At 41.9% G+C, this 15,232-nt stretch overlaps 1 protein-coding gene across 4 annotated transcripts in view; it reads left to right on the top strand.

Moving 5' to 3' along the window:
* The window catches only part of GLI3 (GLI family zinc finger 3), a 201,619-nt gene extending 189,460 nt beyond the window's left edge, over positions 1-12,159 (top strand). For all 4 annotated transcript variants that reach the window (XM_053953161.1, XM_053953152.1, XM_053953143.1 and 1 more), the window contains 5 exons: positions 411-560; positions 1,142-1,306; positions 4,171-4,461; positions 7,695-8,022; positions 9,194-12,159. In XM_053953161.1, coding sequence (XP_053809136.1) covers positions 411-560; positions 1,142-1,306; positions 4,171-4,461; positions 7,695-8,022; positions 9,194-11,484 — 3,225 coding nt within the window. In that variant the 3' untranslated portion in view covers positions 11,485-12,159. The remainder of the gene's footprint in view (positions 1-410; positions 561-1,141; positions 1,307-4,170; positions 4,462-7,694; positions 8,023-9,193) is intronic.
* Positions 12,160-15,232: the final 3,073 nt, after the last annotated feature.

Genomic DNA, 15,232 nt, shown 5'->3' on the forward strand with positions numbered 1-15,232 from the left:
TCAGATTGGAGAATATGTTTCTAAAGGCCTGATTTTGTAAACCTTGTTTATATTGAGCAGCACTTAAGTAACACTTCTCTGCTCTGCAAAAGCAGTACCCAGTGTGAATCACACAAGTGGAACCGTGCATGAGATTACCCAGGATCCATTTATCAGCTTGTATCCCTGAGGCCTGATCCACAGCCTGTTGATCTCAGTAGAAGAAAATTCATGGGCTTTAGTGGACTTCCAGTAGGATCTATAAACTGAACCCTGTGGTCACTTGGAAGTGCAGATTATTTTATTCTTTCGGTACTGCAAGGACCTGGTTCACACCTTCATCTCTGCTGCCTTTCCAATGTGAAATTACAATAAGGCTGAAGCTGATGTTGTATTTCTGTTAAGCTGTAACCTCTATTCTACCTGAACAGCATATCAACAATGACCACATACATGGTGAGAAGAAAGAGTTTGTGTGCCGATGGCTGGACTGTTCTCGGGAGCAGAAACCTTTCAAAGCTCAATATATGCTGGTGGTCCACATGAGGAGACACACAGGGGAAAAGCCACACAAATGCACTGTAAGTAAAGAGGCCTGAGCTCCAGGTTTGTACAGGGAATCTGGGTCTGTGCAGAGAACAAACAGCAGAACGAGGCTGCGTTCCCTGAACTCTTGTCTGTCAGACTCTTGTGGAGAAGAGACTGCCATGTCTGCTTTATTAGCCAGCACAACCAGATGACAGAAGCTTTAGGAGAGGGGATTCCCTGGATGATTTGGCCCCTTCCTTGAGTTTAAAGTAAAAAGAAGCCCCAAAGGGCATTATTAAACAGGACTCAGTTTGCCTAATTATTTAAAGGCACTTTCTCTTACAGAACTTGACTGCTGGCCACCAGTTTCCTGATGGCTTTGCAGTGGATTTCAGTCTTAGTTGAAGTACACAAATACTTCTCTCCTGTAAGAGAAGATTTACATAATGCTGAAAGCATTTTAACTTGAGCTGTGGTGGAGTTTGCTTGGATAAAATTAAAACCCTTCAAATCATAACTACATTGGACAAGGTTATGAAGGCTTGGAAAATTTCTAAACTTTTTAAAGTCCACTTTTACTGTTTCCTGCAAATCCAAAGATTAAAACTAAACCAGATTTATTTCTCATCTGCAGTTTGAAGGTTGTACAAAGGCCTACTCCAGACTAGAAAACTTGAAAACGCACTTGAGATCTCACACTGGAGAGAAACCCTATGTGTGCGAACATGAAGGCTGCAACAAAGCTTTCTCCAATGCATCTGACAGGGCCAAGCACCAAAACAGGACTCATTCCAATGAGGTAAGTAAGCACAGCTTCAAAAGATTAACACAATTCTTTGTTGAACAGACTTACAATTGGTCAATGTAAGCAATGTATTACAGAGGACAGGTATAGCAACCCTCAGCAACCTGAAAGGAATGCAAGTTCTGAATGCCTCTTAGCAGCACAGTATGTCATACAGACCTGGCATTTTATTACATGTAGGAGAGTTTTGAACAAGTGAGTCTAATGGAAACATGTGCATTAACCAGGGACAGATGCTGTTTTCCCTGTAAAGCTGGGATCATTTTTCCCTCTGGAGCTGGAAGGGCTCATTGAGTGCCTGGACCCATCCCCATGCCTGTGTTGGCACAGGTATCTGCTGGGATGCAGCTTCCCCAGCATACTTTGGGGTGCTGCAGACAGCCACAGTCTCCACATTTGAAATCATGGGTTGCTGTTTAAGGTCTGAGTTATGCCTTTTTCTTCTTCTCTGGCCTCTTTCACTTTTCCTTTCCATCCTGAACAGACCTCATGGACTAGGGATGCAGCAGAAGAAATACAACCTTTCTATAGGAAACCAGCTGTGGCAGTCACAGCTGTTTCCAAACTCTCAGTGTAACATCTCATTATTACTGTGTTTCCTGTTACTGCTGCCTCCTTTTTCAGGAATCACACTGTCTTCTTGCATTGTCTATGTTTTATTGCCCCATTTCAAGTTGCACAGAGAGTCACATCATCTCAATCTCACATCTCAGAGTCCACTCTCTCCTCCTTGACATGTCCCTATATTCCTTCACCTCTAGCCTAAACCTGAAAGTACTGGAAGAGCCAGACATACCATAGCAGCTATATCTGTTTCCACACAGCTTGTATCTTTCTCTAGCTGGCTGTCAGGTCTGTTGCAGGCATGCACTAGGGACGGCAGATCTCCAGGGAGCATTCATCTTCTTCCAGTCCCTGCCCTGCAGCATCTCTTCAGTCACAAAGGAAGCAGACAACATTGTACATCTCTGAGTTTCCTCATCTCTGCCATGTGTGTTTTCAGCAGCCCAACTAATAATGGCTCTGAAGCTCTGCAATGACTTTGTGAATGGTCACCAAGGTAGAAGGAAGTTCACCAAGTCTTGCCAATAGCTGCTTGAACTTGCTTTTTTCATTCACTGTCTGAACCAATCTGTGTGCTGCCTAGTTGATGAGTTAGACCTTCTCACACTTAGTGATGTGACCTGCACCTGTGTTAAGATCAGAATTTTGTGTCTAACAGTAAGTCAACCAGAGAAATTTTATGCTGCACGTGATTTCTGATAGGTGCAGCCACAGGGGCAAATGAAACATTTCCTTCACCATTACTTCACACCAAAACAGGCTGATCTTTTAAGGCAACATATTCTGGTGGAGTGATGTGAATACAATGAACAGCACAGACCAAATTCAGTATTTGCTTGCTGTGCCATTTTGGTTTTAAGTAGGTAACCTACAGAGAGCTTTAAAAGCAGTTGACATATCTTAATGACGATATCCTGACTCATGCAGAGGAGAACTAAATGACTTATGCTTCCATAGTAACCTGAGAAAACCTGCCTCAGTAGCTCAACATCATCTCTAAATTGCTCATTTTTGCTCCTATTCAAGTAAATGGGAGGGTTTTTTCCACTGATGTCAGTGGAAGCAGTCTCAGGCCTTAGACAGCTATGACGAAGCTATATTTGTCAAAGGCTCCACAGTGCCATGTGTAAGCAGAGAGAGAATCCCTCTGAGACACTCTGTATGAGGGTCTCTTTCTATTTTTTGAAGGCTAGTATAAAAAAAAAACCTTTAAAATAGTAGTTTATTGGAAACAATTCAGTAATGGAAGTGATGAACAATACTTTGCTTCCCAAGGCAATTAAAGGATTTAGGAAGTGCTCAGCTCTTCTTTCTAATCCCCTCATAATACAAGAAAAAAGACTTTGTTAATTTATAAGACAGTAAATTTACTTTATTCTACATTGCTTAGTGAACTATAGAAATCTACAGATAAAGAAAGTGGTTTCTAAAATACGAATGATGAGTTATGCTAGTAGCAATAATAATAATAGTACTAGAGCATATATTGCTGCAATGTGAAAATGTTCGTGGCATTGTATTTTATGCTTTGACATCGTATTGGTGATCTGAAGGAGCCAGAAAAAAAGCTTCCTCACTTAATTCTGCCTGAACAAATGGCCCAGCATCTTATGAAGGAGGTTATTTCTCTCAGTGTCAAGTAGTAGGTACTAGGCATACTGGGAATGCTATCAAACTGCTGAGGGCAAGGGACAGGGTTGAAAATTAAAGCAGTCTTCATAAATTGCCATAGCTGAGTTGACTTTTCTGCTAAGATAAGTGAAAGCTGTGCCAGTTGGTTACCAACTGTGAAAAATCTCTTTTTCTCAGAGATTGAGACTCTGCCCTCAATCAACTACGCAGCACTAATTACTACCTTCTGAACCAAGGGGAACTAATGGTTTTGAATAGGTGCAGTCACAATTTGATAGGACAAGGGTGATGGCTTTAAACTGGAAGAGAGTCAATTTAGATTAGTTATAAGGAAGAAACTGGTTACTGTGAGGGTAATGATGCACTGGTAGAGGTTTCCCAGAGAAGCTGTAGATGCCCCATCCTTAGAAGTGTTCAAGGCCAGTTTTGAATGTGGCTTTGACCAATGGGTCCCTGCCCATATTGGGAGGGAGTGGATAATTAGATAATCTTTAAGGTCCCTTCCAATCCAAACCATTCTATGATTCATTTGTAGAGACCATAAATTAGGTAACAAATTCCCTGTGAAAGTGTATAACTGTGACACCAACTGGGCTCCAAGGAGTTCTTCAGGAGTCCCACATGGAATAAAATCCAAATGGGTGGGTTTTATGTCTTGTCAGAAACCATATGTTTGCAAGATACCGGGCTGCACAAAGCGCTACACAGACCCCAGCTCTCTCCGGAAGCACGTGAAGACTGTGCATGGCCCAGAGGCACACGTCACCAAGAAGCAGCGGGGAGAAATCCACCCAAGGCCTCCGCCACCAAGAGACCCAGGCAGCCACTCTCAGACCCGGTCACCAGGCCATCAGACTCAGGGTGCAATTGGTGAGCAGAAGGACCTCAGCAACACTACCTCAAAGCGTGAAGAATGCCTCCAAGTGAAAGCAGTCAAGTCAGAAAAACCAATGGTATGCAATACACTGTGACACTCCCTTTGTCCTTTTCTTCCTGCAACCAATTAATAATCTCTTTACTAAATGCTGTAAACTGTCTGTAAACTCTAGCTCACAAGGTTTGGTTTTTGAGGTCTTCTTCTATGTTTACATTGTAAAATGCTTTTAAAGCCTAAGAAGTAGCAAATGAAAAGATTACAAATAGTCTGTGCAATATAGAATAAGTGCAGTGCTGGCAACTGCCACAATAATTGTTTCTTTTAAAAAGCTCCATCTTCTGGAATGAGCATAGTATGAGAAAATCAGAGTTTTTATTTTAAAAGATAAAACATTTTTTCCATTCTTCTGTTTCCAGAAGAAAGATAAATCTGAATCTTGCAGGCTGAAAGCCAGAATTAGGAAAAAAACCAAACCAAACCACAAGTCCAAATGACTAAAATTATGGTATTGATGATGACCATTTTTGGAGAACCTGGGGTAGCAATCAGATTTTGGGGGCTTGAGGGTTTTGGGTCATGGATCAAACTGAAGCAGGATGAATTGACTTTCTTATACAGCAGATTGGCATCTTTTAATAACTTCTCTGTTGTGATGTGACCTCTTATGTTTATCTGATACTTACTCAAGTTAACCTAGTCCAAGTTTAACTAAATCAAGTTGAATTGACAGTCTGCAGGTCTTTTCTCTGGTTTACCTTAATGCATTACATTAAACTGTTGAAAGGACTGTATTTCATTTTTTGAGATGCTATCTTAAATACACAAGTTCTTTTATTTGCTTGAATATCCTGGGCCATCTGCCCTCTTCACAGGGGTTAATTCAAAGGCAGCCACTCCATCCTCTTCCCCATCTGGGTCTATGATCCCTTGGGGACTACAAATATGAGCCCTCCAAATTCTGCTCATACTGTTAATCATGCTGCAATTCAAAGTGATTACTCACTGAAATATGAGTTACTGCTGTGTTGTGCCTAAGGCTTATGCTCAAACTGTTCAGTATTAATAGTGAATTCAAAACATTCGAAGGGCTGAGAGTAAACTCCTGCTGAAATCTAAAGGAGGTCCTCTGCCATCTTTGGTGATAACTACATTAGTTTACAAAGGAGCAAAATCTCTTTTGCTTTGCTAGGTAAACATGTAGCATTATGGAGGCACGTTGAACACAGTTTTAACAGGAAAATTTGTGGAAGAGGGGTACTAATGCCTATAGTTTGCATAGTATTAAATATTTCTCACTAAAAATTATATTATAAAAATAATTCTGTGTTTCTTGCTTTTCATTGCATGTATGAATTAAGGTGTATTTTCTGGTTTTCAACTAATCCAATGTCTTTTTTGTCTAATGCTCTTAAATGTCTTATTCTAACTTCCTAAGGACAGTGGGTAATAAGGTGAGGGCATTTTAACTTTTCTGCTATTTTTCTTATTGCAACAATATATATGTTTTTATTTTAGTCTTCTGCCTGTTGTTCAGTCATTCCTTTTTTTAGTAATGTGCGATCCATCAAGTGCATTCCTAGCTGTAATGTGTTGTGAACATTTTGCAGCACTTGACATGTGAAAAATCTGGCTTATATTGGTGAAATATCTTCAGAAGTGTCTTTGTACTTTCCCCTCTAGATGAGACATCCATTTTTTTTCTGTATTGTACATCTAGAAATATATGTCCTGCATAATACAGTTCTTGTACCCTACCTCACTGTGATCTTGACATGTGCTACAAGAACAGGCTTCTGATCGCTGATACTCTTCTTCCATATGGCATGGAGCTATTGTCCAGAAGCACAAACTTTCTTCCGTATAATAACTGTTATTTCTATTCTTATCACCAAATCTACTATGGCCAGGATTTGGAAATGAACTTGTTCTGTGTGGCCTCATAAATTCTAAGTATCATCATTCAAGTTAGAAATAATAAAATAGTTATTGAATCTCAAATGGACTCCTTAGGGGCATATGAAACTACAGTAGTGCCATGAATCTGTGTCTTCATTCATTGATGTTTAAAGTGAGAGTCGTCTCTGGCACTTCAGAAATTCTAGACAGCATTTTTCAGTAAAATGTACATAAAAATCACAGAGTGGCAGAAAAAAAAAAAAAACAAAGAACAAAACCACATCAGAAACCCTTAAAGTTAAATACTTACATGAAACTGTTCTTGTGAGCAAAATGATACCGTATGCCCCACTGATTTGTGATCACACTGATAGAACCTTAGAGTGAGATATTAAGTCTAGAGACTTCTGTCTGTCTTCCTCTGTTTTGTCTGTCAGTTTGTTAATTTTCCCATTCTTTTGAGAGAACTTTTTAAAAAGTCTGGAAAGTAAATCAAGCCTGTGTTTCCCCACAGCAAGAGTTCTGCTAGAGCAGCAGGGAACACTCCCTGTTACGAAGATGTTGTTGTGGCATGTTTATATCCCTGCAGATTAGCAGTCTATATTGTCTACTTAAATTCTTGCACTTAAAATCTTAAATTCTGATGAAACAAATGATTTGATTTAGTAGATCATCACCTGCTTGATTCAGGGCAGAGGTGGTATAAGTTAGGTATAAGAGGAGGTATAAGTTAGACCTGAGTGCTGCCAGGGTCACGGGATGCTGATAATATGATACAGTATTTTTTGCACTGATGCTTTGTCCTTGTTTTATTACATGCCAACATTTCAGGCCAACCACTGCTTATAACAATGAGCCTTAAGCCTGGAAAATGCTTACATTCTTTAGCCACAAGTCTAATTAAAAAAACCCAAATTCCAACATTGTTGGAGTCTTGTTTGTTTGTTTGTTTGTTTGTAAGCCTAGCAGTGTAAACTAATACCTTGTAACACGGCTGAGTTCTGGTTTGGTTTTTCTGAGCTGCAGCTTCAGTTGGGAACAGCACAAAAGCAAAGTAGGGTATCCATCCATAGATGCTCACAAATAGCTTGAAGTGATAGAAGTAACTCTGGGAATAACTCATAATAATAAATGTCTTATAACCCATAAGAATAAATGTCTTATGGAGATATATTGTATACCATCAGCAACATGTTAAAGGCAATTTTAGTCTTGTGTTTTACAATGCCCTTCACTGCAGTTGAAGCCAATATCTAGAAAGCCTCCTTAAGAATGATCACTGTTATCATTTAAGGCTGAACTTTTCTATACATGTATCTTTGGCTCCATTTAGATCTTCATTTAGCACAAATGCTCTGGTTAACATTGTTTGCTTAATCCTCACACTCTTGTCTCTTACTTCCCTTCCAACAGACATCTCAGCCAAGCCCTGGTGGTCAGTCTACATGCAGCAGCGAACAGTCCCCCATCAGCAGCTATTCCAACAATGGGATCGAGCTTACTCTGACAGGTGGTGGTAGTATAGGAGACCTCAGTGTCATCGACGAAACCCCAATCATGGACTCTACCATTTCCACAGCCACCACAGCACTTGGTTTACAGGCCAGGAGGAGTATGACAGGGACCAAATGGATGGAGCAAGTGAAATTAGAAAGGTTGAAACAAGTTAATGGAATGCTTCCAAGACTGAACCCTGTTCCACCTTCCAAAGCCCCGACCTTGCTGCCTCTCATAGGAAATGGTGAGATACACATAAGAGGAGTGATAACGCTTTTTGTCCTTAATCTTGTTGCTTGCTAGCTCAATCTTGCAACTCTTGCAGGAGTTGCACAGCTTAGGAAATTCAACAACTGTGAAATGGTTTGTAAATTGATCACTTTCTGTTTATTCCCTCATTGCAAGTTCTTCTATCCACCCTCTGAGAAGTCTGATAGTCCTGTGTTTTACAGAACAGGAGCTAATGAGTAATGAATCACATTTTAAATATTCCCTGAGGTTAAAGGTTTTGACCCAAGATCATCGTAATTCTGTCTTGTTTTGAGATAAGGCAGAAGAAATAAATACCTGCAAGTTTATTGTATGGAAGTCTTTCTGTTGAGGCATTTGCAAGGCAGCCTTTGCTGAGATGTGGTGGGTTTCTCTTTAAATAACCTGTTCCTACACATAGAAGAAATCATATGTACAGATGCTACTGCTGCAGAGGGCAGATATCCATGAATAAGAGGGTGAACTCTGAAGATCCCTGGTTGTTTTCCTCCGAAGAGCTGCTCATGACCAAAATGGATGTTGCTGCTGCCCCTACTTAGCGTACAGCATGCCTGTAGGTTTCTGGGCTCCATCCAGCAGTGACAGCCCAGGTTTTCTGAGACCCATTCAATCAAAAGAAACTATGTAAAATTAAGAAATGTATCCTGTTTACTTAAAACCAAAACAAAACAAAACAAGGAAACCAGCAAAGATGTTCTGCAGTTGTTAGGAGTTATTTTAAGAATATTTCAAGAAGTCTTAGAAATGACCTTGAATAGCCTCCAATTTGTATATTTTGCTGTTCCATGCAAATGCCTGTTCAATTATATTTTGCCTATAAAAAGCTCCCTTATGAATGGGTCCTTCTGGCACATCAGCCAGCATAGCTGCACTGCAGGCTGGAGCACTGCACCAGCTGATGACAGTTTGTGGCTATGGGCTATAAATTTTCTGCTGGGATTCACACTGAAATGTTACCCTTGAGTCTCTGAATTAGGTTTTAACCTAAGGACACAGTTTTTCTCCCTACTTCTTGCAAGAAAGAGCCCTGCTATAATTGGCTGTAATGATGTTGTTCCTCTATATTCCACTAACGTCTTTACTGTTTGTTTTTACACCAGATTCTGGATAATACCTCTTTGTTTAATTGTGAATTTTACCCGCAGGTACCCAGTCGAACAGCAGCTGCAGTGTTGGAGGATCCATGACTATTCTGCCAAACAGGAATGATCTCTCCAGTACGGACATCACTGTGTTGAGCATGCTGAACAGGAGGGACAGCAATACTAGCACAATCAGTTCAGCCTATCTGAGCAGCCGAAGGTCCTCTGGAATCTCACCTTGCTTCTCCAGCCGGAGGTCCAGCGATGCCTCCCAGGCAGAGGGAAGACTGCAGAATGTGAGTGTTGCAGACTCCTACGACCCCATCTCAACAGATGCGTCCCGGCGCTCCAGTGAAGTGAGCCATTGTGATGACCTGCCAAGTCTTCTCAGCCTCACCCCAGCCCAGCAATACAGGCTGAAAGCTAAATATGCAGCAGCTACTGGTGGACCCCCACCAACTCCACTGCCTAACATGGAGAGGATGAGCCTCAAGACAAGGATGGCTCTCTTGGGTGAGTGCAGGGAGTCTGGAATATCTCCATTGCCTCCAGTGAACATCCTTCGAAGATGTAGTGATGGTGGGGCAAATGGTTACAGCAGGAGACATTTTCTGTCTCACGAAGCTTTAGGAAATGGGACAAGGAGAGCCAGTGATCCAGTCAGAATGGTCTCCGACAACCTCTCTGTCCCGAGAGTCCAGCGTTTCAACAGTCTTAATAGCTTTAACACTCCTGCTTTGCCTCCATCCATGGAAAAGCGCAACCTTGTTCTTCAGAACTACACCCGTTCTGAGGGTGGCATCTTCCGTGGCTTCAGCTCTCCCTGTCCTCCAAGCATCAGTGAGAATGTCACCCTGGAGGCTGCTACAATGGAAGCAGGTAGCAGTCTGAATGATGAGGATCTCCTGCCAGATGACGTGGTCCAGTATCTGAATTTCCAGAACCAGGGCATGTACGACCATTTGTTGAACAATGTTCTAGATAGCAACAAAATGCATCACAGCTCAGTTTCAGGAAACAACAATTCCAGCAACTTTGACCAAGCCCCTCCACCGAGCAGTCAGCAGGCGGGTCCTGAGACAAATAAGAGCGACTTGCCCATTCAGTGGAATGAAGTAAGCTCAGGAAGTTCTGACTTATCTCCTTCAAAGCTGAAATGTGGTCAGCGGTCAGCAGTACAGCAGGCTCGGGCCTTCAGACTGCATAACAATATGATGGTTCAGCAGCAGGACCTGGAGAGAAGCAACATGGCCCAGCAGAATGGCTATCAGAACCTGATGGAGAACAGCACTTCCTACAGTTTACAGCAAAATATGACTCCTAGCAGCAGAGCTGGGAATTCTTTCAGCATGCAGTCCAACAAGCCTTACAGTGAAAGCATGGGCAGGCAAGCAATGATGTCTGGGGTGACAGACAATTCCTGTGGCATGGCAGTGCAAGGGCAGAAGCTGAGAATCAGCAACATGCCAGTGAATGGGAACCAGCAAAATTTCAGCCATCCCCTGGCATCCAGCGATCAAACCACCAGTATGGCAAATGGGATGCAGGACAGGAATATGGTGGAACAGGAATATTTGCAACGCCAGCCAGTTGGAGATGGAGTTCGTTACCAGGGAGTCAATCAGTCTGGTCAAATGATGCTAGGGCAGGTTAGTCCTACCTCACAAGGCAGCCTGTATCAAGGGCCACAGAGTTGTCCACTGGTGTCTCACACCATTGGTAGCCAGCCTTCAGGTCTGTCAGTGGCCAAAAGTTACCAGTCATGCTCTAATTACAGCAGCAACAGACGGCAAAACATGTTGAGAAACAACCTGTCCCAACAGCAAAGACACGTAGGTGATGCCAACCAGACATACAGGGTAAACACCATTAAGATGGAAATGCAAGGTCAATCACAGCAGTTCTGCTCTAACATGCAGAATTACTTTGGTCAGTTATATGACCAAACCATGGGCTTTAGCCACCAAGCTATGAAAACAAGTTCTTTCTTTGGTTCAGAAGCCAGCTGCCTGCTGCAGGGGACTGCAACTGAAAACTCATCTGAGCTTCTTTCCCCAGGGGCCAACCAAGTGTCAAGCACAGTTGACAGCATTGACAACAACAGTCTAGAGGGCGTGCAGATAGATTTTGATGCTATCATAGATGATGGGGACCATGTCAGCTTAATTTCGGGAGCCCTGAGCCCAAGTATCATTCAAAATGTCTCCCGCAATTCCTCACGCCTCACCACTCCCCAAGCATCTCTTACATTCCCAGCTATGCCTGTAAATACAACCAACATGGCTATTGGGGACATGAGCTCTTTGTTGACCTCACTTGCAGAAGAAAGCAAGTTTCTTGCTGTTATGCAATAGACATAAAAAACAAAAAACACTTAGGAGATAACAGATGGAAAAAAAAGACTCATATTTTTTAGTTGTGTATGTATTTTAGCAATCTCATCTCACCTAAATGGGATGTGTTTCAAGTATATTCCTTTTATGGAATAAGGACTCTCAAAACCCTAAAGTGTTCTAGGGAGAAACTGTCTTCCATTTCAGTTTTGAATCAGTATTGCTATGCCCATTCGCTCCCTTTCTCTCTTTTCTCTCTCTCTCTCTCGCGCACCCTTTTCAAATGTCTGTATTTTTCTTTTGTTTTTTACCTATAAACCAATGTAAACGTGTGAAGTGCATGTTGTGGGTTTTTTTGTTTTGTTTTGTTTTGGGTTTTTTTTTGTAAAGAAAGGCCTGATGAAATGACAATTTTGTGTTACTCAAATGAAGCTAGACCTTGTACAACTGTTGCAACTTTTCCTCTTGAAGCCTATAACCAGGCACAATGTGAAGTGAGCATACAGTGATGGAATCCTCTCTGGATGCACTGGACACATCACACTGAGGTGGAAAACCAGCTTAGAAATGCACTGCCATGGTACCCCTGGGCTGCAGTTTCAGAGACATGGAGCACAAAAAGTTGGGAGGTTCAAAAAATAAGAAATGTAAAAACCATCAGCTCTTTGATCTCTAGTAAAAGCTGAAGGGTTTTCTAAACACACAGAGATAGCTGCCACTGCCTTGAATAACAATACTGAGATTGTGCCATGTTCGACCTATTTCAGAGGAAGGAGAGGACCAGAAAGCTGTTCACAGTCCAACTCTCATCTTTTGCAGTATTTGGTATTCTGGTTTTCAGCCTTTTTTTTTTTTTTTAATGACTGAATAGCAAAATTATGGTTATGTATAGTGACTTGGGTAGTCTAGAGTCTTCCCATTGCATACCACATTTGTGGAGATACAGTCAGGGTCTTACGAAGTATTTCATACAATGAAATCACAAACTTGCAGTATTTCATACTGGGGAATTAAATTTTTTTTTTTTTAATGCAAATTGTTCAGGTTTAACTTGCTGAGCCACTGGTTCATACTTGCTGGAAGAACTGTATGTACATCCCCTTTAGCCCAGACAGCTCCATGGATACATAGAGCTTCAAAAACATTATGGGCATGTCATGTAAAAGAAGTAGAAAATGAATGGCTGGCCCAGTTCTCAGACTAGCCAAATAAATCAAAGCAGTTGCAAGCAATCTGATAATCTTAAATGTTTTTCCACTGTGTCCAGGCTTTACAAAATTAAGAAATTAGAACTGCCATTAAAAATAGCAAAGAAACAAGGGGAACAGCAAGTATTCAGAGATCACAGACTATTCTGATCTGGAATTATTATCAGGTCCAACTCTTCAGTGTATGAGGATCAAACCCGCAACTTTGATGCTATTAGCACTATGCTCTAACCAGCTGAGTTGTCTGGCAAGTAATCAAAGCTCAGACAGAGCAACCCAGCTTCTTTCTCTCTCTCTCGGTGACACCATGTGCATTTAATTTCCAAACAAACCAGTGGGTCAATGCCCAGGGTCAGTTACACCAGCAAAAAAATGAAACCAGTGCACTGTGATCATTAAGCTACTCACTGGTAGAGGTGAATGGCATTTTCCCTGTGAGCCTTGGCTTGTTTTTGGCTCTGCTGGGCTCCATGTCTGCACCCATGAGTACACAGTGCTCCTGAGTGAACAAGCTGCTGTGGGGAGCAATCACAAGACCATGGTTTAAATTCACCCACTCCTAGAAGCTCCATGGAGTTCCAGCCCTTGAAGACTTCTCAGTTCAATCCCAATAATGAAGTCCTACTACGGGATGTAGATTGTGCAGGCACTTGCAGTCATGGATTTGATGTCTGTAAGGAGCTGATGTTATAGTAGACATATAGCAAGACGAGGGAGCATAGCCAATTTTAAAATACAGATAAACTTTAGCCCAGTCAAAATCAGATGGTGACTTCTGTAGGCTAGAAAACCATAGCATTTTTTTCAATTGTAAAAGAAAAGGCGAAATACCAGCTGATTCAGGACATGGCATTTGAGGAAATGTGTAGGAATTGAATCTCAGTGAAGCTATCAGATAACACTGATCTGTTTATAGCTGTTAGAGTCAGAGCATGAATGTATAAATCAGTAGGAAAACATCAGAATCTGGTGCAGGGGACATATTTTGAGTTTATCACAGCACATACCAAGAGATTTGCACTGTGAGCTGTAACGTCAGAAATCAAGACAAATGTAAATATCCTATACCTTTTATCATTATCTAGTTCCTTCTTTCTTTTTATGTTTAGCCAGCATTTATTTCTTATTCTGTCCCATGCACACATATTCACTCATCCTGCACTTTTCCCTTTGACACTTCTCCTCCTGGCTTCACTGGCCCTGACCAGCTATCAGAGCCCGCCTGCAGTGGTCCTTGGGCTGCATGGGCAGTTGGGCACAGCTTACCATGGCAAATGACTGGATTGCTGTGGCAGTGGGAGGAGGCTGCTCCCTGTTGCCCTCTCATTGCCCAAAAGGCCTGCAGAGACCTGCTGCCTGTACACAACCATTGTCCCTGCTCTGCTGCTAGGACAAGAAGGGATGCATCCCACTGGGCAGGTCCCCAGGGGAAGGGATGTTCTGTGCATTGCAGTGCTGGGATACAGCCCACAGCCCTGCAGAGAAGCAGCACTATAGGCATGAGGAAAGGATGTGCTGGACATGTTTCAGACAGTTCTCAGTAATCAGTCTTGGCTGTTTATTAAAGCTATCAATTACATGTTTATAAACAATTTCAACAGAGAGACTTATGGCCAGCCTGGGAGTAGGTGGCTTGGGAGAGAAGTCTTTTATTGTAATGGAACGAATACATAAAAAAAACCCCCAAACTTCCCCAACTATTTTTTAAACTCAGTTTTCCAGTTCATAATTGTATCTGCTGGTGCAATTGATGCTGGGAAGCTATTAACAGATGTGATTCATCAGAGCTTAGAAGGAGCCATTCATATTGCTCCAGGCTAAAAGGGACTGTTTGAGTAGTCAATTTGCCTTCCTGGATTTGACAAACCTTTGTCACTCACTTAGCCTTGTCTTGGGCCAACAGTGTGTCTTGGCAGAAACCACATGATCAAGAAAGGCATCCCATTTGATTTGGCAAACCTAAGAATTAGAGACTCCACTGTGTCCTTGGGGAGTTTGTGCAAAGGATTTATCATTTTCACCATTAAGTGTATGTGCTCTTATGTTCATGTATCACTTTCCAGTTTTTAGTGTTTTCTCACACTTTTCTGTTTTATACTAAAGAGGCTGGTTTTGGTACCTGTGAAGGTAGCAATACATCATAGCCCAGCTATCTTGGGTTTTAGTTCTGTTTTGATAAGGTAGACTGGTCTCTCTGAGCATGGCACTGTTACACTGGACATCAACTTTCACTTGTCAACCTTCTTGACATGTAGCAGTCTGGGGAAAGTCCCATCAACACTGGTGGGATGGGACTAGCACCCAGTGGGAGTTTACTAGCACCCCTCTACTCTTCCAGTTACAGAGTTGCTTTTGTCTATGTGGCACATCAGTAGATTTTTGCATAGCTGTTGGAAACACACTGCTCACCCAAGAGTACAAGAAAATGCACAAAATATAATGAATGTTCTATTTTTAAAGCATTGCAGCATAAGTATAAATCACAATTTCTTGTGAGGGTCTTCCATTGCGTTACTCTTGGCCTTGGGCACATCAGAAACACTCAGCCTGCCTGAAGCATG

This window comes from Vidua chalybeata, chromosome 1, assembly GCF_026979565.1.
Source record: "Vidua chalybeata isolate OUT-0048 chromosome 1, bVidCha1 merged haplotype, whole genome shotgun sequence".
In the NCBI taxonomy this organism is placed as follows: domain Eukaryota; kingdom Metazoa; phylum Chordata; class Aves; order Passeriformes; family Viduidae; genus Vidua; species Vidua chalybeata.